The following is a 25,871-nucleotide window of genomic DNA, read 5'->3' on the forward strand; positions in this document are numbered from 1 at the left end:
CGGTGTGTGTGTTTGTGAGGGGGAGGGTGCATAGCGAGTTCAGACCAAAGAGTAGCGACGAGATGAATCCTCCAGTTACTTGCAACGCGCCGGTCTGCAACGCTCTGAAAGCTGCCAGTTCACACCAATGCAACAAGACGGTGCGGTGCATCATCTTGATAGCACAACAACTCTCTGTACTTCTGTCTAACTTCCAACTTTTCGGCTATTTTTTTGTAGCTGGATATATATAATTTGTTGAGTCTAAATATGAATGAGGATACGGTTATTGATAAATCGAATTGTTATTGTTCTTTAGGGGGGCTTAGGAACATTTTGTGGTAGCTTCAGCCCCCCTAAAATAGGCCTGACGACATCCCTGCTGTACTGTATGTGTCAGTGACTGACCTGGTCCTGGCTCTGGCCTGCCCTCTGCAGGGCGATGATGGCAGTACGGAGGGGGTAACCCCGGGCAGTAATGGCCCCCAGCAGCTCTCTCTCCTCGGGGCTCAGAGCTGACAGCAGCTCTGCTGACGAGTCGGAACCATGGGAGCGGAGACCCAGGGGGCGGAGGCCTGCAGGGGGGGTACTACAGCAGTCTGGGCCCAGAGGCTGTAAGGAAACAGAAACAGGTGGTGAGCACCACTGTGGCCGTTTTCGAAATCGCCTACTATATACTACAGACGAATGCAGTAAGCAAGATGCAGTATGCTGTTACGCCCGCAATCGCTTGTGGAGCTTTTTAACTCAGAAAAGGCAGATAACCACAGGTTCACGTTAATCTTATAACCAATATTTGTGTTGTGTTATTTAAACAAATGATCTGGGTAATAAACGCCTCTTGACCGTGAGTGTCTTGAGAGAGCTCCAGCTGACAGCGGGGTCTGGGAGGATGGACAGCCCTGTGCCCAGCAGGCACTAGCTGGCTGTCACGTCAGACTGTGGAACTACTAAAACATCGGAGCAAATTTGCAATAGCCATCAATTTTCGTAAAACTGCCCACCTTTGAGCTCTACACAATTGATTTCTTGCATAAAAAAGTGAATTTAGTGATGAAATAGCAGACAAAAATTGTAAAAGGTTTCCAGTTGTTGGCCATATCAGCAAGCCGCGGTTGTTGTGATTGTTGCGGCGCTTTGCATAGTGGGATACAGTAGGCGAGATAGACTGGTCCGAGGAGATTTTCTCCGAATCAGTCCGACATCCGGGAATTTTTGGCATACTGCAGATTTAGCTTTTGTTTACATACTGCATGCTAGATTTTGACCAAATCAGTACACACTGCTAGTGTAGTATGCAGTTTCAAAAACGTCCGGTGTGGTACATATCTCAGATTGTTCCTGTAGTGCTGACAGCAGCTTGGCTGAGAAAGACACTTTCAAAGGACTTTCTCCTGCTAATCCTCATGAAGCTCTTAGAAACTGGCTGCATTTAGGGAGCAGAATTTACACAGGCTATTTTTAAAGTTCAGACCCCCGAAATTATTTTGGAAATGTCAATTGAAAAGACATGGTTAGGATTTCCTCTTCCAGCTAACACGGTGTGGGCATTCATAATCTATAGCAGTTGTGTGAAGTGAAGTGAACGCTATATTTAGAATATTTTCAGCGCTTAAGCCCTACTGTCAGACAGCCCTTTACTTTCTGCAGGGTAAACTGTTTCTGTCAAAGGAGTCTGGTGGTATTAAAAAGAGCAGAAATAGCGGCTTCAGGTCCCCGTCATAAAGGGCTGTCTGACAGCAAGGTAAAGTGCTGAAAATATTCTAAATATAAAGTTCAAAAAGATGTTTTTAGTTGTCTAAAATATATTTAGCTGCTGCCTCCATCCACAGCATTGGCTTAGCTCTATGTCGGTCCTCCTACCTGCTTCTCCAAACTTGGGGCGTGCCCACCACGATCTACTGTGGCTAACACACTGACTGTGGATCATACAACCAACTATCCATGTTAAGGAATTTCAAGAATGACTTAGATACAGTCAAAGTAATCCTGGTGTCGGGCAGTGTCTCAGTGTCTGTCCCTGTCTGTGTGAACAGGTATAGTAATGCCCTAAGCTTCAGGCTGTCATATCCCGTCTTACAATATGACAGCGGTTTTTTACAGTTCAGTCAGCATCATTAGGACAGGAACATTTTTCATTGTATATAGCACAATAGATTTGAAATGATACAATAACTATAATGATAAGGGGCTCGCCAGCAGCAGAGCCAGATGTAAACATCCAGGGCTCAGACCAGACCTCCAGGGGTCCCGGGACAGGCTCTGCCAAGAAGATTGATTTACAGCACCAGAACACAACTAAAGAGAGACAACAACTGTTTGGTGTTTCTATTACTTTTATTCCTGCCCTATGTTTTAAAGGGTAATTTCTTTTTTTTTTTTTTAAACCTGGACCCCTATTTCCCCATGCATGTGTGTCTAATAGATTGATGTGAACAAAAGTCTTTGAAATTGGTCCAGTATTGAGTGAGAAAGCAATCTAACCTAATGGGGCAATTGTGCACCCTCGATTGCTGTCCACTAAAAGTGACTGTTTTTGCCACTGACAGGCTCAGACTTCTTGTACGAAGACACTGTGGATGTAAACACCTCACAATAAAGTACAACGCTAACTACCTTTACTCATGTGATCCAACTGTTTTGGTGCTTGAAATAAGTTTACTAAAGTCATAAATTAGTGTAATATATAAATAAGATAGTAGATAAATGGATACTATGTCTTAAATGAAATATTAAAGGTCCCATGATATGCTGCTTTTTAGAAGCTTTTATATAGGCCTCAGTGATCCCCTAATACTAAATTGGTCCCCTAAAGTCTCTTTCCCGAAATTCAGCCTTGGTGCAGAATTATAGCCAGAGCCAGTCCCACAATGAGCTTTCCTTAGGATGGGCCATTTCTGTGTCTGTAGCTTTAAATGCTATTGAAGAGGAGAGATGGGGTGGAGGGTGGGGGTTTGGCCTTGACCAACTGCCACTTTGCTTGTTTGCAAGCCATGATGTCTCTCTCTTTCTCATGGGTGGGCCAAATTCTCCTCCGGGCGGGCAAAGCAGAGAAAGGGGAGGTAACCTTGCTCCTTATTACCTCGAAGGAGCAAGATTGTAGATCGGCCCATCTGAGCTTTCATTTTCTCAAAGGCAGAGCAGGATACCCAGGGCTTGGTTTACACGTTTCACCATTTCTAGCCACTGGGGGACCGTAAGCAGGCTTGGGGAACTCATATTAATGTTAAACCTCATAAAGTGACATTTTCATACCATGGGACTTTTAAAGTAGAAGTGTTGTCTGTCATTCTACTTTCACCATAGAGGGACTCAATAATGACTTCATCCTGTATATCGAGCTTCATAGGATGTGTGCACATGAAAAATGAGTTGCTACAGGTTTCTTTTTCAAACCAAATATTTATTCTATATGAAAAACACAGAAAAGGTACAATATTTACATAAATCTGGGCAGACGATGGAGGTGGTGACTGCTGGAAAGATGTTACATGGCCCTAGTGGGGATGGCTGGGGATATGTAGGTTAGCTGGTACTGATGGCTGGGGATCTGTAGGATACCTGGTGCAGGCAGGATGGCGATGGAGAGATGAGCATGAAGATTACTGAGCACTGGCAGCTGTCAATCATCTGTCAAATAAATACAAAAGGAGACAATTCATTGTTCTCAGTCTCACTACTTTTCTCCCTTCCTCTAAATCTACAGATAAGAATCCCACATACAGCACGTGTACATGTGTTGTATGTAGCCTACATAAATAAAATTCTATGAAAGATGTCTCATGTGCACAGAACAGTTTGATAAAACAGTGACCAAAACATATCTTTTCAGCTATACTATTTGTAAATGAAGCTCATTTACAAACTGTTCAAATGTACAAATGTAAGGTAACAAGCATCAAATCCAGTCTACGCGTCGCGCACAGAAGCAACATCTGGCAAAGATCGTCACATTTATGCATCATTTTTGTAAAATAAATAAACTTACCTGTTTTCAAATGGATCTTTGTTGTTGCAATATTCATCTTTGTCGAATGCATAAAACCAGACAGCCTCAGAATTATCTCCACTCTGTCGCTTTTTGGCCCAAGTCGCTTTTACTCTTCCTCGTTTTCCACTTTGCCAAAGATGCTAGTTTGAAGTCAAGATGAACCCAGCCAAGATTTAAAACGATGGTAGGTGATTTCCTGGTTAGTTCTACAGAAAATGGCGACACGGACGGACAAGCAAGTTTACCAATTATACTTAAAGAGGCTGATGACACACACTCTTCTCTGTCTCCTTATTGGCCGTGTAGGTGACGTATGACCTCGCAATAAAAATGACCCGGAAGCTGAGGTTCCGCTGATTGCGGAGACATTTAAACCATATGTCTGCACCATAATATTGCTGAGATATTATATAGCAGCGTTTTAACATGGGGGAGCGTCCTGAGACCCCCAAGAGGATAGAATCAAATCATTTAAACATGTATTTCGATAATCTACAGTATGATGACATAAAACACATTGTGTGAGATGTTTTGCTTTTCATCAGACCATTCCTTGGTCCAGCACCATTCTTGATTCGAGTGCCTTAGTGAAACTTCAACACACGCTGGAACTCTCTTCCTCAATAGTCAGACTGCTATTTGAAATGAGTGAAACGCGCCAAAGTGACGAACAGAACAGAGGGAAGTGAGACGGGACAATAACAGAACTGACAAGATGGGACTGGACAGGACAGTTGACAAACACAAGGACGTATTATTAGTAATTGGGTAGAATGATCTATGATTCATATTGGGTGATCACGGTTTTCGTGTTTGAAGGGAGATGGAAAAACATGTTATGCTTAAGTGTGGATAGTGTTGATAGTGTGTGTGTACGTGTGTATAAGTAAAGTGATAACTGCAAGTGAGAAATAATAAAAAAAAAAAATGAAAAAAAGGGGGAAAATAGAATAATTAAATGATATAAATAACGTAAAAGAACTAGGGAGGGTGGGGTATTACATAATGGAGGAGGGAGGTATATGTCTGGTAATGTACACGGCTTGTAGTTATATTTTTGTTCAATTTAGAAATGGGGACCAGGTGTCTTCAAAGGCTGACATTTGCTTCTCTCTGTGTGCATTGTGTTTTTCCATTGAGATGTATTCTGAGATTAAATTTGTCCAGTGATTGATGTGGCAAGAATTCTTTGATTTCCAGTTTTGGAGGACTACTTTCTTAGCGACAGCTAGAGATATTAACAACGGATTCCTGAATTTTTGCGGGATGTGGATTTCGGAGATATCACCAAAGAGACAGTGGGCCTAATTTACTAACACTAGCACAGTTTGCACTGCGTCTGTTTATGCGAGTTTGGTAATAGCGCACGCTATGCTTCCACATTTTGCATAGTATTTATCAACCCTGACACCCATCAGGCAATCAGCGTCTTTCTCCGCCCACTATACGTAAATTGCGCTGTAGCAAAGCGATACTTGTGCTATGATATGACTGAGTGCAGACTGCGATATTCCCACTGCTGATGCTATGACTGTTTGAAATGATCCTGATGCCAATATTTGTAATGTAGCGAGGAGTTTAACAACTGCTGGAATGGGATGTGAACGCTGAGTGGGAGATTCAATTTCATCTTTGATTTCTTCCAGTAACACTAATATTGCATGGCTGCTTGATCTGTAACGCTAAATGATGTTGTGTTCACTGACAAAGTGTGATTCTTGTGTTAAAAATATTTTCAGCCTCGCCTGTGTCTTGCTCAAATTACTGTTGCCATTGGCATAAAGGTCTACGAGGAAACTCGATTGCGGCTGGTTTAGAACTGCTTTAAAGAGGCGGAGAATTTCCCCCGCAGAATAGAGGCGCGCTCTTACTGACAGTCTTTGTAAATACCACGGAATATATAATTAGGTGCACTTTGCGCTTATCCTCCCACCTTTTTGGGTGGAACTCCCACTTTCCCCACGACCCTCCCACGAACGCATATTGAAAGCGCAACTTGTCTCTTCTCGCTCATGTGGCAGGCAATCTGCGATTTTACCCAAGTGCGCCCTGTTTGTAAATAGCCCGCATCGGTTACGTCCATCTTTGCGACCAATTAGCGCCTGGAAACAGGCGCAAACGGCTTGATAAATCTAGCCCAGAATGTTGGAGATGATTGGATTCTGTAGCTCAGGGTGGTGGACAGTGTCTCAGTGACCGTGATCCAGAATGAGTGAACTGGTTGACAGAGCCACATGGCGTGCAGATAGTCGTCTGTGCTACCTAAGGTGCATTGTGAACAGATACCTGTGTTTGCTAGGCCCATTTTGAACATTTGACTTTGGGTGATGTGAGTTCTGTGAATGACTTTATATTGTATAAGCTGTAGGTTTGTGTTAGCAGTCATGGAGAAGGTATTCTTACAGATTGGTTCCCAGTAATCAGGGGTGGGAGAGAAGGCCAGGGGTCCGTTTCAGGAAGGAAGTTTAACAAACTCTGAGTCTAACCCTGATGTCTGAGTTGATTTACCCTGAGATGGGAAACTCAGAGTTTTCGGTTCCAGAACAGCTGATATGAGTTGGTTCAATCAACTCAGAGTAGGTTCACGCGCGTGCACCACCACAATAAAAAGACAGTATGAATGGAGCCATGGTACTACAATTCACCATGTTAACAACCACAAACAAACGGGTCGGCGGAAATGCGCACAAACAACGAGTTTGAACATGCATTTCGTTAAAAAAGCAAGACAGCGGTTGCTGCTGCAACAGAGAGAGAATTGGTGTGGGAGAAAATTGCTGCTTGAGTCAATGCGTAAGCATTAACAGTGTATTAATTTCATATTTAATCACAGTTAACTTTTAATATTACTGGTGAAAATGGGAATTGTATTACACCTATAATTTCATTTGGGTGCAATCCTGCAGGCGAAAAAGTAAGCTACTACTATATCCCATTCTGAGGTTGCAGCACCATGATCATTAACAGAACTATAATTTATAATCATGTATTTTGGTTTGTGTCCAGGGAACACTACAAAAAACATTTAAAAAACGTTTCATAGCGAGTCAGACTTTTCTGACGGCTCTGCATACAGTGGATTTACTATTACAGTGTGATCCACATACACACCAATAAAGAAAACTGCCGTTTGCAAAAAACGTAATGCGACACAAAGAATCTGCTGAGATGTTAAAGCATGTCCACGATGGTGGATGTTAGTGATATGAGGATGGATAAGGTATCTACATATCTGATGGACTGTGACAAAATGTGGAAAATACATTTAGTCGGGACTCAATATCAACTCCCGACATAAACTCTCTGTGAAGTAATACAGCTTTTTCATCAACGGGATCGTCGACAAAAGGACATGACATGTTTGAGAAAAACACGTTTTATAATCTGCCTAACAATTTTTTAACAAAAATTAACAAGTTTTTTTATTCATGCAGATAACAAACTGCATTAAAATGCGCCTGATACAGACTGAATAAATGAATGAGGAAATGAGTGAGAAGGAACCTTGAGTTTCTCTTCTTCTAATCTTCTTGGTGATAATTTTCAAGTCAGTATTCAATAGTGAGAGAGGTCGGTAGCTAGAGGGGTGAGATGGGTCTTTGTAAAGTCATGGCTGCTGTATTCATGTGTGTGGGTATGGTGGAGGAAGTTTTTATTTCAGTAATTACTCTGTTGAATAATGGTGATAATATGTCCCAAAAGTGTTTGTAGAATTCGGCTGGCAGTCCATCTGGTCCGGGAGATTTGTTACTGGGAATTTTATTGAGGGCTTTGGTACGTTCACTGAGGCTAAGAGGTTAGTCTAGAATGTTGGTTTGTTCTGCAGTTAATTTTGGTAATGTCACACTGTTTAAGAAGGTATTGATTTATGATGGTATCGAAATATGTTGTTTATGTTTATGTTTCCTGTGGAGTCCAAGATGGTCGGGATGATTGATTTCTTTTTTGCTAAATATTTACTGTTTACTTTATTACTGTATTGAAAACCATTATATTTCAGTTGCTGGATTTGAAAAAAAAATTCTGTATAATATCGTAAAGTTGTATTCTAAGTTCTTTTAATTCCTTTTGTCTTGGTTCACTTGGATGGTGGGATATTTCATTCGTTAATTGTTAGATTTTTTCTTCTAATGTATTTTCCAGTTGTTGTTGCTGTTTTTTCCTATATGAAGAGTATGATATAATTTTTCCTCTGATTACAGCGTTCCCAGTTTCCCACAGCAGTGAAGGTGAGGTGTCTGGAGAGTTGTTCATTTCCAGAAAGAATGCCCATTCTTGCCTTATAAGAGTTGTAAAGTTGGGGTCTTCTAACAGTGAGGTATTGAAGCGCCATGTAGTTGAAATTTTGGCATATGTTTCAGTGTTTATAGACATAGAGACAGGGGCGTGATCACGGATTACAATTGAGTGGATTCTGTTATCTGATATCTTGGGTATTAGCGAGTTACTGATGATAAATAGGTTGATTCTAGATGAAAATTGGTGAACTGTTGAGAAATATGAATATTCCCTTAAAGACGGGTTTCTCATTCTCCAGCTGTCGCTAAGTCCATAGTCCCCCATATATTGCTTTACTGTGTCAGTGGAATGCCAGTTTCTTAAGTTGCCAGAGGTGCTTGAGCAGTCAATTGTGGGATTGATGACAGTATTGAAGTCTCCTGCTATGATGAGATTATTTGAATTTGATAATATGGAGAAAAGATTGTGGAAGAAAGATGGATCATCATTGTTAGGGACATAAATGTTTGCCAGTATAAATGTTGTATGGTTAAAAGTAGCATTAATGATGATGAATCTTCCGTCTGGGTCCGTAATGGATTGGTTAAGTGAAAACTGAATATCTTTATAAGTTATTATAAAGTCAATAAATCGTTATAAATTGAAGAGTATATTTTGTCAAACTGTCTGTTAAATGTGTTTCTTGTAGGAAGCAAATATCAGCCCTTAGTTTTTTTAGCTGATTTATTACTTTAAGTCATTTGGATTGGTTACGGAAGCCGCGTTACGGATAGAGGGGTTCGGTTGAGGGAATATTGCGTGTGTGCTTTTGCTTGTCAGTTTTGAGTGGATGTTTGTCATATCTCGCATAACATGTTTTCCAGTGTTTTTGCTTGGGGTTAAGCTGAGAGGTAGTAGTGATGTAGAACATAAATACAAAACTAACAAACAGACACTGGACAAGGGGACTTTTACACATATAGACAAAGATAAACAAAAAGATGAGACCTAAACAAACAATATGCAAAGAAAGGCACATGCCGAGAGAGAGAGAGAGAGAGAGAGAGAGAGAGAGAGAGAGAGAGAGAGAGAGAGAGAGAGAGACTTACAGAGGTGTAAGAAAATATAGCATAGTTGTGCATTTATTCAGAAAAGCCAAGGTGTTATTTCAGGGCTTCGGAATAATTGTTAAACGTTTGGCTCTTACCGTGCGTGCTGTGGCGTGGCTGTGGGTGCTGGGCAGCCCATCGACGGTATTGGCTCTGGTAGTGGTGGTCCTGCGTGAGGTCGGGCTCTTGGATTGGCTGTCTGTGTTGGGATCATGTTGTCGGGACGTGTCCAGCCCTGACAGGGAGCCCTGTCGTAGGTTCTTCCTGCGCTGGTGTGGCAGGCTGCTGAGGCAGGCCGGGGGGTGCAGCAGGTCTGGGACGAAGGCTCTCTGTGCTCTCCTCTGAGCATGTTGACATAAAGCAGCAGGACGCTCCCCACCAGAACCGCCTTTCACTGACAAACGGATCGTGGCTTTCTCTGCAGCGCTCTCTCCATCATCTTCCGAGTCTGAGATGGCCAGCTTAGTGCGCAGTACGGCGGGGTTGAGGCTGTGGGAGCGCTGGCGAGGATTGGGCTCCCAGTAGTCGGAACAGTGGCGGCTGGCCAGGCGGCTCTGCTGCGGGCTGCTGAACATCATCCAGTATGGCGGACAAGATGGTTGCAGTCCTGATGAGGAGAGCTGCGGCCGATGCTGGCTGATGAAGCCGCTCTGCAGCCCAGTTAGTACCCAGTTCTCCAGATGGAAGTCATACTGTCACATGGACAAACAACATGTTAGTGACACAAACTGTTCTGCCCAGCCTACTACCTTGAAGTTTTCTCTTTTCTCTCCTCAAATATCAATATTTCAGCGTGCTTTGCGACATTAGCCTTAATGGCTCCACTCCAGGAATCTCACTAAGTCTGTTGGTCGAGTTCTGCTCTGAAGCATAGACTGTAAAAATTGTGTACGTAGCATCGGTGATGTCACCCATTGGTTTGTGGACTGCCATTCTGAAGCCTTGAATTTGGAGATAGGGGGTTGCCATCTTGGTTTTTTCCAAGCAGATGTGATGAGTTTTGACGAGAGGGTGGAGCTGGGGAGCATGATGCAGCCAAACCAGTGTTGTTAATGGTTTCATGCTGCTGTGCTAAGCTAAACGCTAAAGGTTAAACGGGAAAGTTGCTGATTTTCAACCCTTCTGAAGCGTTTCATCCAGCGGAGATTTATCGGCAGGTAAACCCAGACCTCCGGGTACTGGAGACATTCATCTGCATGTACGGCAGTACAGAAAATCTGCAGACTTTTTCTTACAGCTACAATACGCAACTATTAATGAACGTCTGTCCAGATAAGTTGATACAAAGCTAAATAAGTCAATTCACATTAATTAATGTCTCTGTATTTCTCAGTATGGCTATGTTTAATAAATGGTGTAGTCTGGCAACATTTGCGCGCAGAAGCTTGAGTGATGCTTTTTACGTCACCGGTAGGAGAGGAAACAGCAGCGTTCAGCTGTCTCTTCTGAAGAGTCCATCCGGTTTATTAATCCTCTGCGTCCTTTATTTGACGGATTAAACACTACTGGCAACCGCGTGGAGGAGGGGTGGGGGTGCGGCATCATCAGAAACCATACACTATGGCTTTAAGTTACCAGCTAACCCTAGTGATAGCTAGCTAGCCTTAAGCCAAGACATTTCTAGGCGACCAAATGTTCCGATGAACTTTGCTGAAGTGAAAACGCACAGTGAGAGGGTCAAAGGTTAAGATGAAAACACGGACAACAGCCAAAAACAAGTTGAGGTATATTTTAATGTCCACAGTGTTAGCATGGTTAGCATTTCTAAGCCTCTGTCCTGATTGACAGGTCCTAAAGCATCCCCTGCTTTATCATCTATTTTAAAATAAATGGGACCATCATTTACTGAATGAACATCATGCTGTGTTGAAGAAGACTTGAAACTAAATCAAGTGAGAAGTAGATTCATTTTCTCATAGACTTCTATAGAAACAGACTTCTTTTTGGAGCCAGTGGAGTCTCCCCCAGCTGGAAGTTAGACAGAATGCTTTAAGGAGCTTCAACTTTGGCTTCACTTCTCGGACCTGGAAGCTTCCTCCATTATTTTACAGTTTATGGTCTGAAGTGGTGTATCTCTGTCAACATCTGTTTATGATGACGGATGTCTAGATGGAAAGTCAGAGGATCATCAAAGTTAATAAAATTCATCCTGAATGTCTGTCTGAACCATATTGCATCACAATCCATCCAGCTGTTAAGATGTTTCAGTCGGGACCAAAGTGGTGGACAGACAGACACAGACAGACACAGACAGACAGACACAGACACACAGGCAGGCAGGCAGGCATTAGAAGCCATGCAAGCCTTCAATAAACATCACACTGATACGTAATTGCAATTCTTTGAGCCAGAAGCTAAGCATGTAAAGTTTGTGCTTTGGCCAATGCTGGAGGCAAGGCGATGGATTCATTCAGATTGAGACCCCAAGTCCTAATTTTACAACTTATTTCTTTGTCCATTTGTGTGCAGCACAAACAAGTTGTTATCACAACACTGACACATCATCAGGTTTTAAATTGCTATGTTGAACTTTTTACAAACAGTTGCTTAAACAGCTACTTGTTTCCACGGCAACAGGACCATTCAGTAGCAGTCTATGTGTTTTTGTCCACCTTAGGAATATTCTCTCTCTTTCTGCTCTGTCTTTGGTCTCTACCAACTCCTGAGAAAATATCGAACTCTTTAGCTCCTCTGTGTTCCCCAGCTCGTCTCTAAATGTGTCTGTCTGCTGTCTGCTGCTGAGCAGGTAGAGTACAGAGGCTTTATTCCTGAAAACAGCTGTTGCTGATGCTGGAAACAACGCTATGAGAGTGGTGAGAGTGAACCAGAACAGAAGCTGTGAGATGAACAATGCGCTGAAACTATAAAGCCCTGTGAGGGTTTTCTGGGTTTGTCACTATGAGCAATCCTTTCATATTTCACATAATAATTAGATCAATTGTGAAGCTTTGAGGGGTCAAGTCCAGTGAATTCAAGTTTGCAGTCAATCATACGCACACAAAGCAAAGTTATTTGTTTCTGCCTGTAAAGCAGATAATAAATAGCAAGTGTGTGTGTTTGTAGGATAGATCATCAGGAGCACACTGTGAGTCTGTGTGTCACATACTGTATGTACACATACACACCTACTGTACACATTCAGACCACACTCACCTCTGTATCCTGCAGTGTGCTCAGATAATCGGGGACAATAACTTCAACGTCTTCTTTGACTTCCTGTGAAACACTCTGTGGCATCTTCAGAGGGACACCGTCCATCCTGCTCACACACACACACACACACACACACACACACACACACACACACACACACACACACACACACACACACACACACACACCGTTTGACTTTTGATTCTTGAACACAGTGAAAGTAGCAGGACCAGACAGTATCAGTGGGCGGGACCTCAAACTGTGTGCTGACCTTTTTAGTCTGTAGAGGACTGAGCACTACTAAGGACAAGGACAGACTGCAGCGTATCATCCGCTCTGCTCAGAAGGTGATTGGCTGCAATCTACCGTCTCTCCAGGACCTGTACGCCTCCAGGACCCTGAGGCGGGCAGGAAAGATTGTAGCCGATCCCTCTCACCCGGGACACAAACAGTTTGAACCCCACCCTCTGGCAGGAGGCTGCGGCCCATCAGGACCAAAACCTCATGCCATAAATACAGTTTCTTCCCTTCTGCAGTCAGCCTCACCAACAAGGCAGCCACTGCCCTACCCGTGTGCGTGTAGCAACAGTGACCGAGTCAGACTCAGCTGTCTGAGGGGCGGGGCTCCAGCTGCATGTGGGGGTGCACAGGAAGTTCTCTAACAGGTAGGGAAGCCGTTACAGCAGTGTCTCCACTGGACCACCATACAGGGCATCCAGACGACACTTTTAATGTTCTTTTACTCCAACTCCACCAGTGTGTCATGAGAAGCTGAATTCCACCCTAAAAGTAGAGTCACATTACATTTCTGTCCTGTACACTGTAACCGCAGAGGAATGAATGTTGTGTTCTCGATGCTGGGAATAAATAAATATTATAATGAAAATAATACTTTATATCAGATCATCACAGACTGTAAACAGCGTGAGAGAGAGAGAGAAGCTACTGTTTTTAGTGTGATTATGTGCTAACATGGTGAAGGAAGGATGGAAATGTGAATATCAACAGGAAGGTTTCCACCGTTTGGCACTGAAACAACCAATCAGCATGATTCCCTCTCTGATGTCATCTGCAGCTTCAAACTGTCCTCTTCCACTAGTCCTCCACACACCACTGAAGAAGAGCTCAGCTGACAACATGAGTAGAAGATAAAGGAACTGTCCAATCGCATACAGTACACCAGGTGTTATTGACTTTGTGCACGCTGAGAAAAGCTGAAAGCTAAATCAGACTTACTTTCCCATAAAGCCTGTCTGCTCACACGCTGGCCTTCTATATTGGTCCAGTGGGTTACACAATGCTGAGATGTGTGTGCAGGGAACGTGTGTGTGTGTAAACCAGAAGGCTTGTATGCTGTGTGATGGGGTGAATCAGGTGTTTAGTGTCCCGAGAAAGCTGATCACATGTTGGATCGTTGAACACCACAACAGCACCAGGCCAGATCTGGGACGTCCCACAGCACAGAGGACAGATAAGCTCAATGTGTTGTCTCTGACGTGCAAAACAGAAGCTGCACAAACAACATGAAACGCTTGTGACCACTCCCTGTTTGGCCCGCACAACTTCACTAATGGAAAGCAACACACAGAAGACACACACACACTAGACATTCTTCTCCTCTATCCCCATTTTATACAGCAAGTCCTGCAATAAACCAAACATGTTCCACAAAACTAAATGTTTTCCTGAAACAAAAAAGAAAGCTGTATTGTGAACTTAAATAACAATGAATATCCCAAGTTTCACTGTTGTTTTATTTTATTGTGTTTGGGGTATTTCATTCTATACATTTTTGAATTGTGGTGCTGACTTTAGGTTTGCCTTTGTGAACCACTTTGTAACATTGTGTAAATGTGCTAGATTAAGATGTGAAACAGTGTGTGTGTGTGCCTTTTGAAATAAAATACAATGTATAGCCGTGGTCCTGCTGCACTCCCTGCTACACCCTGCTATGCTCTGCGGTGCTCTGCTACGTCCTGCTGCGTCCTGCTACGCCCTGCTACATCCTGCGGTGCCCTGCAGTGTCCTGCTGCATCCTGCTGCGTCCTGCTACGTCCTTCTATGCTCTGCTGTGCCATGCTACGTCCTGTAACGCCCTGTAGTGCCCTGCTATGCCATGAACTACTACGACTTCTATTTCTAGTCACTGTTCCATTATCTTTTATTGTGACTATTATTGCCACTGTTCATCACACCCCCAACCGGCACCGTCAGACACCGCCTACCAAGAGCCTGGATCTGTCTGAGGTTTCTTCCCAAAAGGGAGTTTTTCCTCGCCACTAAATGCTTGCTCTTGGGGGAATTACTGGAATTGTTGGGTCTTTGTACATTATAGAGTGTGGTCTAGACCTACTCTAAGAGTGTCCTGAGATAACTCTTGTTATGATTTGATACTATAAATAAAATTGAATTGAATGGAATTATAGCACAGCCAAATCTTTCAATAACCTTTGTGTTCCAGTAAGTTGTAGACTTGTAGATTTGAATGTTGTAATAAAACAAATGTGCGCTCACCTGTGTAGTGTAGTGTTGTTGTTGCCGTCAGAGCGTTAGTTTCCTCTCAGCGGTGTGGGGAGCTCAGACTGACTGCAGTTCAGATTAGAGAGCCAGTAATCTACTGACTCCCAGTAACCTGCATCAGGTGATCCACACAGGAAGTCAACAAAGAGAGCAGAAGGTCCCACGGCTGAATACAGGAAGTGATGTAAGGCTGGCTGGAGTCAAACACTGTGACAACATTCTTTGATTACTTATTAGGGTTCAAACCCTGAAGGGATACAACTCTATTGAGTTTGTGCCGTTTATTATTACTATTATTATTATTATTATTTGTTGTCTAATGCCAAATTACCGGAAATAGTGTGCAAAGTCTTCACAAGAAAGTTAAGCCCCACCGGCCACACGGAGGCATGTGCTCTATAAAAAACAGAATGTGATGGACCTTTGCTAATACAAGTCATCCATAAGTCCATGAACAGTTGGTCCAATCATCAACCATTTTTGAAGAGACATCAGACAAAGAGCTAAGAGTACATACCACGCTTCATTCAAATGAGTGTTGAGCAATTACTGGGATGCGGTATCCACGGCGATCATGATAGCCTACAGGTGTGTGATTGGTCTCGCTCCTGTTTTAGACAGAATGAAACCAGCTGATGTGACTTTGCTCTTTGATTCGGACCATGGAGCTGCTTCTTCTGCTGGCTGAGAAAGGCTTCCAACCCGTTAGTATTGTGTGACAGCAGGACACAGGCCAACGTTAGGTTCTATTGGATAATAAACCACATTGCATGCCACAAGATACACAGAAAACATAATAACAAACAATCATATTTTATGTGTGACTTTCAGCAGGACGTGAGCTGATCCATTTGTCCAGAACATGACTGGGCAATTTCTCCCATTTGACGACAGGAGAAATTTCTCTCCCATTTGATGACTGGACAGATTTCTCTCCCATTCGTGACGTCCGATGATTCTGGTGACTTTCTTCAATGCCATGACAATGGAACTGAAAGGGTTAACCCAACACTTTGTGCTCATCAGACGCCGTTTTCTATGACAGTTAAGCACTATTATCACAGGATCAGTATCATCTGGGGACCTTGTTTGATTTAGTAATTACACCCCCACACAGTTTCACGTGGTGCTTTTACTCAAATTTACTGACTTATCTGTTAAGAGTCGGCTACCGGAGGCCCGCAAAGGACAGCCAGGGCGAGGCCACTGCACCGCACTTGGGTCAGGGTTGCGTATGTTTTTGGGCCAGGCCTGGAAGAGGCATTGACATATATAAAATGGACCAACAGATCCCGTTGCTCTGGACGGAGACCATTGAAGAATATTACAAGCACTTTTCCGGTGATGGCTGAGTGTTACTGCGCAGCTTCCAACTGAGCTCAAAGATGTAGCTGTGTCTACCTGTCTGAAAGTTGTAAGTCTTCTGGTAGCTGTGCCAAGAGAAATCTCAATCAATCCGAATCTTGCAGAGACGGAGAGCGTAGATATATGTAAGGAGATAACATAGGCACAGGCTAATTATTGCTAAATAAAATGCTAGTTAACATTAGTAATACAACTTAAAACGCTAATGTGAGTCGAAACTGCCTGCGAGCTTCTCCTGTACCATATGATAATTCCTCTAATATGCGACAGTGAGTTGCGTGGTTATGACACAATCGTTAGCCTATTTTTACAAAAACGTCTGCTACGGAGCCATAACGTGAGGTACAAGGTAATGGAGCCTTTTATACATTGTCGTGTTTCTTTAGAAATAAACAATGGACAAATAAGAGTCTTTAAACGCTTCAGATGTAAAGTTATTCGCTGTCAAAGTGACGTCAATATGAATGGCAGTCAATGGAATGGTAACGGGAGGTGATGGCTTATTGGCATCAAAATGGCGCCATAGGAGGTACACGTTCCGAGGAGAAGCTTACCCCCTTGGGTAGAGGTTACCAGAGACACATCCCCAATCATCCACGCCATACAGCACACAGCATCAGCGTCAGCCCTCGGACGAAGCCACAGGGAGTGCGTCGATTCGGGGATGTAGGGTCTATGTCGGGCAGTGTTTCAGATTAGGTAGATCATTAAGGTGGCGCCCACGGCTCCCCACCCCATACCCGTATTTGCGAGAGGGATAAAAAGGCACACAGGAAACATAAACCATGAAAAACTTATATAAAACCCCGCCAAATCACAGACATGTCGTTTCGCACAGGACTAATATTATCATAGGACCTCTGTGTTCGGCGAAATATGGTAGGTCATTTGCGATAGGAATTTTTATTTTACAAATAACAGACGATGGCCGATTCACACAGGATTAAGATCACAGACAACCTCCGTATTCATCTAGAGATCACCAGGTAATACTAGTCCTGTGTGAATAGGGCTTTGAATAAAGTTGAAAATGTACATTCAGAAAACTCCATAAAACAGCAAACAATTGGTGGATTTTAAATGTATCATTGCTACTTACAAAACACCACAAAGTACTTTCTAAAAGGAAATGAAGCCAACCTGAAGCTATGCTGTTCATGTGAGATTCAATAAAAACATATCAACCAGAACAGAAAGAGAATGAAAATTATTTATCACCATCCTGTTTTTAAAACCAAAATCTGCCTTTTATCATTTAGATACCTTTTTACAAGAGTACGCCATTACATGATTGATGTGGATAGCAGGGGTGGAGCCCCAAATCTTTTAGGGTTTTAAAATAACTGCAACATTTTCCCTCAGTCTCTCTGACTGGACCGGCAAATCAATGGAGCAGTACTTTGTTTTTGACGGTTTCTCCCCAACTGCAGTTCTGACCTGACCTAGTCTTCATTTATTAGATCTGACATAAAAGAGTCTGACAGCTCCAAGACAATAACACATCACTTGTTTATTATCTCATTTTCTTATTCAAGTTCAACAGAGGGTTTGGAACAATTAAAACTAATATCAACTTCTCTGCTCATTAAAGTCTTATTTCCATGTCTTCTTCAGCTGGCTTTCTCCTCCCAGCTGTGTGCCAGCTGCTGGCTGTTATCACAGTCACTCAGAGTGGGCCGTGCCACTCAGCGCAGAGCGGGCCGTGCCACTTGGATCAAAGTGGGCCGTGTCACTCGGAGTGGGCCGTGTGCAGAGCAGAGGCCCAGGCCTGGTCTGATGGGTCCTCAGGCAGAACCCAACCCTGAGGAACCGGAGAACCATCTGGATGATCCGCAGGAACCACAAAAGCATCCCACTGTCGCCTGAAAAAAAGAACACACTACCAGTTATTATGTCCTCCTCCAGGTCATGTGATTAGCAGCATGGTAGCAGGAGTGTTGACTAAATGATTAGTTTCAGGCTCCTGGGCCCAGTTTTTCAAAAGGTTTAATCCGGATAAAATTGATCCGGATTTAGTAATCCTTTTTTTTGCGATCCGTGATCACATAATCCAGTTTACTTTTGAGGCAGTTTTTCAAAGCAACATCGGATTGGATCAATCTGATCCGGATAGGAACTTTTCAGGATCACCAAATCTGGATAACCAGTGCTCAAACAGGATAGGAAATCACAATGTAGAACTATAGATATGTAAAGAGCAACAAGTAGAATAGCCAGTATGGGGTCAATATAAGTTTATTCATATTTGAAATGAAAACACACAAATTTAAAAAAAACTAAAAACAAGAAAAACCCCACCCCTGCATTCTGCCAGAACGAGCAAACAGGACGTGCAACAAGGGACGCAATAGTTAAACACTATTTCTGATTTGGATTTGTTTTGGATTTCAAAAATCGGTGATTGCCATTCTTTGCATTTTTTTGGTTATTCTGTAATCGTTGCATGCATCACTAATAAATATTCTAAAAACAAAAATAGGCCTATACTGAAAGGCTGAATACGTTAAAGCCTACCTACTCACTGTAGCCTGACGGATGAACAAATAAAATTAAAACCTTATGAATGAATAGGATATCTTGTAAAATACTGCATGATCCAAATATAGTATTATTTGATACATTTTTAAAGTTTTCATTACATTTTGGGCATGAAATCCACGCTGAATCCACCCTTCTGATGGGATCAGTTTAATCCAGATTTTTTGGATCAAAGTGATCCAAATCCTACAAAAAAGTTCTGAAAAACCCAAACTAAAAGGTTTGATCCGGATCAAAACCAAGATTGGATTACGTGATCTAATCCGATTATGTAATCCGTTTTTTCTTTTGAAAAACCCATTTTCAAGATTTGATCCAATCCGTTATCCAAAATCCTAGTCGATTACTTTTGAAAAACCGGGCCCTGGTGTTGGTCATGCTGCTCAGTCAGCTCTCCATCTAAAAGAGAGACGGGATACTCACTGGTATCTCTTTATCTATCAAACTACCTTACAGAATTTCTCTGGTACTCAGAGGAACATTATCAAACTCGCTCTGCTGACTGGCCTTCACTTCATGTTCGACCCCTGGAACAAATTACTGCACTTTCTTAAAATCAACTCACTTGTGCCTATTGGACAATTTAGAAATCAGATTTTGGACCAACCTTCTACTTGTAATTGCTTTACATAGTTGTATTTCTTTTGCATCCCAAATATCCTAATTTATTTTAAGATTATTTTTTGCAGCTTTTCCTTTATTTAGACAGTGACAGTGGATAGACATTAAAGGGGGAGCGAGATGGGGGATGACTGCAAAGGGCAGCAGGTCGGATTCGAACCCGCGCCGCAGCAGGACTCAGCCAACAAGGGGCGAACGCTAATTTATTTATCAAATCATTTTTCCAATTCAAAACGTTTTAGTGTCTATGTTCTTATGATGGTGTGGCTTCCTTTTCTGTGTTTTTTTTTTTTGTCTTTGTAACTCGACGTCATTGTAAATCAGGGCCGCCCCTTGATGATCTGTTGAGTATGAATAAAGGTTGAATGAATGAATTTGTTAGTGTGGTCAATGCCCCATCTGCCAACATGGAGGGGCGTGGCTTATGACCTATACTGCAGCAAAGCCCGTCTACGGATAGCCTTTTCACTCCCTGTTCAGCCCCATTGTACCTAATGTGGTTGCAGTTCCACCAGAGTTCCACTGGGGGTGATCAGAGGTGAGTGCAAAATGAATGGGACTCTATGGAGCTAGACGGCTAAATGTGTCTCTTTCGCCTGATTGCCGTTGAGAAATCTCAGATTTGATTGTAGTTTTTGCAAGTTCAACATGGATTATAGGTCGAAACTTGAATGAACGAGTACTTATGTCCTTTTGATTTCTTACAGGGTGAGTCGTTGCCCATAACACGCTAGCATTCTGCTAATGAATGCTGATTGGTCAGTGAAGGTCTGATTACGACCAGAGATCCCGCTTGACAGCATCCAAAGTGGAACCAGAACGTCAGAGTGAATATTTCGGCGTGGTCTTTAAAACATTAGCAGACCTCTTTCTAGCACGTGTATTGACAGGGAGAGCCTAACCTGTTAGCTGTGCGGTCGATGCCTCGAGAGAACAAAGGAAGTGACTCAGAGGTTGCCGTAAAGCAATATATCTGGCCATGACGTCATTGACATTTTAAAAGGCTTTTTAGAACAAAAAAAAGCGACTTTAAAAAAATCTAACACCCAGCAGTGTGTATTTTCTTTGCCTCCCCTTTCGAATGCAACATTCAAATTACTAGACAAAAAATTATATCCTGAGAAAAGGGGATTTTGAGGGGTATAGCTCCATAGACCACCATTCATTCTGCACTCGCCCGTGAGCGCCAGTTCAGACGCGGGAAGTATCCAGAGAGTGGAACTTCTTCCCTTATTAGAAATTCTTTGACTGCAGCCAGCGTAATGCTAGCTTCACTTCTTCGGTTTATACCCTTCACAATAAAAGCCCAACTTAAAGTCTGTGGAAAGCCGCGTAAGCTGCAGCGGGCTACAGGCGTCTATCTGGAAACTAAAACCTCGCCTGCTGGATACTAACGTTACAAACAAACTCATTTCCCTGGAGTCAACGAGCACGAGCAGATATCACTGTGTACATCTGACACACTCACTTGTAAGATCAATAACGTTACCCAAAGTAAAATTGCTTTATAACCCGCAGTGGTCTAAGCAAGGGACTATTAGGGACGCCTGTTTAAATTACTACTGTAGCAGGACTCCGGGAGTTCTCTCTCAAGTCCGCAATCATACATCAGTGTTTCATTCCTCTGGCTAGTCATGCAGAAGCACTGATGAATCGAGCCCTTTCTGGGAATTGTTGCTCTGTCCTGTTTGGGCTACCATAACTCTGTCTTATGATTGTTATTATGCCACAGTGAAGTGAAGATGAAAACCAACCTGACATGTAGCAGAGCGTGCAGAGAGCGCTCGGCCTCGGTGTAATACTGTCTGAAGGGCTGCAGCACAGAGTCGGCAGGAAGCTCATCTGAGAAACATAAAATATAAAACACACACACGTGTATAAAAACACACACACACACACACGTAACACACACACACACACACAGGATTGAATCATACTGCTGTTAAACCAGGGACTGTTACCTCCAAACATCATGGCGTCCGCTCTGCGTTTCCTCTGCAGCTGTCTCTCCCGCTCCTTCTTCCCTCGTTTCTCCTGCTCTCTCCTCCTCTCCTCCTCCTGCTCTCCCTCCAGCATCACCATCAGAGCCTTCTCCTCGGCCGAGTACACCGCCGTCCTCCTCTTCATCACAGCGCTCAGCTGCTGCAGGCGGCTGCTGAACGCCTCGTCACAGGAACGCTCCGTCACGATACCTGCAGCACACACACACACACACACAGAGTTACACACACACAGTTACACGTTTGTGCCGTCACCATACCTGCAACAATCTCTCTCACACACACACACACACACACACACACACACACACACACACACACACACACACACACACAGTTACACGCTTGCTCCGTCACCATACCTGCAACAAACAAACAACCACCTGGAGAAATGCACGTCAGGCAGGGCCTGAATGATCATCATAGGGCGCCCCCTCAGCCACACGTTTACTTGTCAACCTTTCATTACGCGACGTTTCCAGTCTACGGTTCAGACACACGGAGCTCTGAAGCAGACCTGTGCGTCGCTTAGTGTCCACTCTCGCTGTAAAAATAGAGACAAGCAGCGGCACAGACACGGAGCTGCTGCAGCGCGCCTTCCCTGGTCTGTGCAGCTTCAGGTTATAATGGACGCGCTCTGCTGTGGGCATGCTGCGGCAGATGTGTTGCTATTTCTGCGTAGTTCTGTGTTTCCACCTCCGATGTAGAGCAGCGTAGCCTACAGCCACTTCCCTAAACTGTCTCATTCAGAAACCAGAGACCCAAAAGGGGCTCTGAGTCTGTCAGAAGGTCTGAGATCTACCGTCTCAGCAGAGCAATCACGTAATACACAGCAGACTATGGTGCAGGTGGATTATTTTCTGAAATATAGTGACTTTATTCTTGTAATAGCCTATTGTATTATCACTTTATTTTTCTCAAAATATCACAACTCTCCAGACCTCAGAGAACACAGTTGAGATATAATGTTTTTTGAATGTGCACAAATTTTTGAACATGAGCAGAAATTTTGCTCAAACACATTGAAATATTACAGTCCAGGGGTTTATTAATTCATTAAAATGAATTAATGTATCATTCAGGTGAATAATTTTAATATGCACATTTAAGGTGGTTACTTCCTCAACAAAAGAAGCAAAAGGGGGGAGAGTAAATGATGCTAGGCTACATGTGTGCTGACTCAGATATAATTAGAAACATCGATCCAAAGGAGAATAAATAGATGAAAGCAATACAGAATGCCTGAGAGCCTTACTGCAATATAATCCATTATGTTTTTATATTTGGATTGTAATCTATGTTTCCCTTTAGATAAAGATAATTCCAGCATAAATTTATTTAGAAAAAGGTAAAAAAAATGTCAGGGGGTGGACCCCCAGACCCCCCCATCATAAGTCACCATGCACACAAATCTGGAAACAAAACACTGGCCTTTGGGTTGCCAGACTAGTTATAATTACATCAAATGTTGGTGCCATCTAACTTACATGGAAGCTAGAAACCAAAATGAACATACATTCCTACTCAATCGCTGACACAGAACTGTGGAGACCTGGCAATGTGAGACTGGGGTGGGCACAAAACTCAATCTCGCCTAGGGCAACCAAAGGGCTAGAACCGGCCCTGGCGTCAGGTATGAACAGCCAGGCGGACGGTGGGCATGAATCTACACTTGCACTGGTGTGTTTTTCCTGTCACTCTCACCTTTTCTTGACGCTGCCTCTTTCCTCAGTTTGCGCAGTTTCTCCAGAGACCTCAGGACTTCCTGCATCCTCTTCACGTCTGCCTGCTTCTTCCTCACCTCGCAGAGAACAGAGTCTGCAGCCAGCTTCAGCTCCAGCTCCTGACACACACACACACACACACACACACACACACACACACACACACACACACACACGAGAAAAATGGGCTAAGTTTAATGCTTTTACCATAACATTTGAATAAATATCCCCAGACATCACCTGTCAACAGTTACAAAAATAGGTACAAATGATGCTTTGCATGCCGCAAACTTCCAGAACAGAGGCACAAACCTAATTTCTTAAAACCAGGGCAAAACCAAATCAAAACTATCTGTACGGCTAGATACAACTGCATGGGGTTCTCTCCGTTTCAGTTGAATCACAAAAGTACAGTAAAATGTTAATCTCAATATGTCTGGAAGGAAGGCAGATGTAAGGGAGCTGACAGGAGGCCTAACGTTAGTGATACTAATGTTGCTCTGCGTCTGCAGGCTGTGGCAACCCCTAGGATAACATGCGTGAGTTTGCTTTATATTTCTCCTGTGCCCGTGTAGACATAACATGAGTACATGTTGAATCGTCTGACACATCCGTACTAACCTTCTTCCTTTCCTCCACTAGGCGGATCTGCTGCATCCTCCATGTGTTTATGGCAGCCTCTTTGTCCGCGATGCGCTCCTCTCTCTGGGTCTGCTCCAGCTGGAGCTCCCTCCTGGCTCTCCGGAGCCGGGCCCTCCTCTTAGCAACACGGCATACTTTAGTTTTCCAACTCTCTAAACACTCACTGGCACCGAGGACTGCCAGTCTGTCCTGTAGCTCTCTCTTCACCTGTAAAGCCTTTAAATAAGAGTTGGCCCAAACACACTCATTCTCCACGTTGTTCCTCAGAATTTCACAGGACTCTGCCAGCTGGGAGACAATGTGAGCTGCCCCGTACAGAGCCGCTCTCAGCTCCGGGGCAGAGCTGCACGGAGCCGCTCTCTGCTCCGGGGCAGAGCTGCACGGAGCCGCTCTCAGCTCCGGGGCAGAGCTGCACGGGGTCGCTCTCTGCTCCGGGGCAGAGCTGCACGGGGTCGCTCTCTGCTCCGGGGCAGAGCTGCACGGAGCCGCTCTCAGCTCCGGGGCAGAGCTGTGTGGCGTCTTGTGCCGGGCCTGTAGGCTCTTGGAGTTTTGTTCTCTATCTTGTAGAAAGCGTCCGAGCCACTGTTGATCCTGCCTCCTCTGAAGGACCGTTTCATCCTCAGGAATCCGGTCATCTTTACCCTGCGGAGGAAACCGAGCTCCACTCGCAGAGAAATCCTCATACTGGTGCTGTTGTTTCTGACTACAGTCCGGGGCATAGCCTGTAGACTGAGGACAGGGTCTAAGCTGCTGGGGAAACGCTCCCCTGCTGCTGTATATGTTTACCGGTGCGCTGGGAACCATGTTAGGGAAGTGTCCGGGCGGCGGACAGCCGAAAGGAGGCGGGGGGACGGAGGGGTCAAATCCATACGGAAGGGCTAAGCCGGGCCCTCCGAAACTTCCTCCTCCGGGAGACTGTGCTGGAAAATCGCACCTAAACCCATACGGGTGAGCGTCATACCCCTGGGAAGGAGTCCACGGTGGAGCAGTGTGGCCCGGCTGAGTGCTGCTCGGCGGGGCTCTGTTCGCGCTGTAGCCGCCACTATAGACAGGAGGCGGCTGGGTGTCTGACGAGGCGGGCTGATACATGTTGTTCATGGCGCGTAAAAGAATACACCGAATCTACGTTATGTACAATACTAAACAGTTTACTCTTTCTCTTAACTCTTCACAGGAGCATTATTAAGCTGCCGTCGTCTCTGCCGTTTCTTCTTCTTCATGGTTTATTGGCGGTTGGCAAACCAATTACAGGCGCATTACCGCCACCAACTGGACTGGAGTGTGAACGAGAGAGAAATGCAGAAAAAACAAACAGAAAACTAATAAAAAAAACGGGATTCTCTTTACTATTACATTTCTCTTTAAAACGTAATAATGTTTGACATGCCTTGGCTGCTGTTGTGGAGGCTTTCTCTCTTTAGTGTCTGTAAGGTGCTTTCTTTCTCTGGGTTTGGTATTATGTGTTCAAATGTTTCCGTCTGGTTACATTGTGTGCATTTTCCAGTTGGGTGTTTGCCTCATTTATATCATGAATAATTGAGAATATGACCGATTCGGAGAGAAGTGGTGATATTTTCTTCCCTACGTTTAAAACCCACCTTCCTCCCGCTCCCATCACGGTCTATGATTATGATCCAAAGACAGCTTAATACATCCATGATAGACAGCATGATCACATAGTATGATCCATTGACATATATATAAGGTATGATCCAGTGACATATATAATCCTTGTCGTTTCTTCGTTCTTCCTGTTTTCGGCAGCTTATATAACTTAAGTACGTTACATCACCAACAACCAGCTGTGGCGGAAGATGGTACTGCAGCACATCAAGGGGGTAAGCGATCATACGGAAGGCGTAGGCTACCTCCTATGGGGAGATTCTAAGGCTAACAAGCCATCACCTGCATTCCATTGACTCCCATTAATTTTGGCGTCACTTTGACAGCGAATAACTTTACATCTGAAGCGTTTAAAGACTCTATTTGTCCATTGTTTATTTCTAAAGAC

General features: G+C 43.7%; 2 protein-coding genes and 1 long non-coding RNA gene across 3 annotated transcripts in view; 1 reads left to right on the forward strand and 2 right to left on the reverse strand.

Annotated features, from left to right (window-relative positions):
- ubap1lb (ubiquitin associated protein 1-like b) overlaps nt 1-15,392 on the reverse strand; it is a 29,924-nt gene extending 14,532 nt beyond the window's left edge. Inside the window, exons 1-5 of the mRNA XM_039795644.1 lie at nt 15,302-15,392; nt 14,965-15,177; nt 12,451-12,556; nt 9,396-9,989; nt 388-591 (exon numbers count right to left, since the gene is read on the reverse strand). Coding sequence (XP_039651578.1) covers nt 388-591; nt 9,396-9,989; nt 12,451-12,555 — 903 coding nt within the window. The 5' untranslated portion in view covers nt 12,556; nt 14,965-15,177; nt 15,302-15,392. The remainder of the gene's footprint in view (nt 1-387; nt 592-9,395; nt 9,990-12,450; nt 12,557-14,964; nt 15,178-15,301) is intronic.
- Nucleotides 12,553-14,192, forward strand: LOC120556202. The gene is made up of 2 exons (XR_005638824.1): nt 12,553-13,115; nt 13,459-14,192. It is a non-coding gene; the product is annotated as an uncharacterized LOC120556202 (long non-coding RNA).
- A 2,433-nt stretch (nt 15,393-17,825) lies between the features above and the next one.
- Nucleotides 17,826-25,556, reverse strand: pdcd7 (programmed cell death 7). Its single transcript, XM_039795200.1, has 5 exons — nt 23,840-25,556; nt 23,199-23,337; nt 21,456-21,686; nt 21,249-21,336; nt 17,826-18,197 (listed from the first exon to the last, which is right to left on the reverse strand). The coding sequence occupies exons 1-5, from the start codon at nt 24,956-24,958 to the stop codon at nt 18,065-18,067; spliced, it is 1,710 nt and encodes a 569-aa protein (XP_039651134.1). The 5' UTR covers nt 24,959-25,556; the 3' UTR covers nt 17,826-18,064.
- Nucleotides 25,557-25,871: the final 315 nt, after the last annotated feature.

The sequence above is a fragment of the Perca fluviatilis genome, chromosome 3, assembly GCF_010015445.1.
Source record: "Perca fluviatilis chromosome 3, GENO_Pfluv_1.0, whole genome shotgun sequence".
Taxonomy (NCBI): Eukaryota; Metazoa; Chordata; class Actinopteri; order Perciformes; family Percidae; genus Perca; species Perca fluviatilis.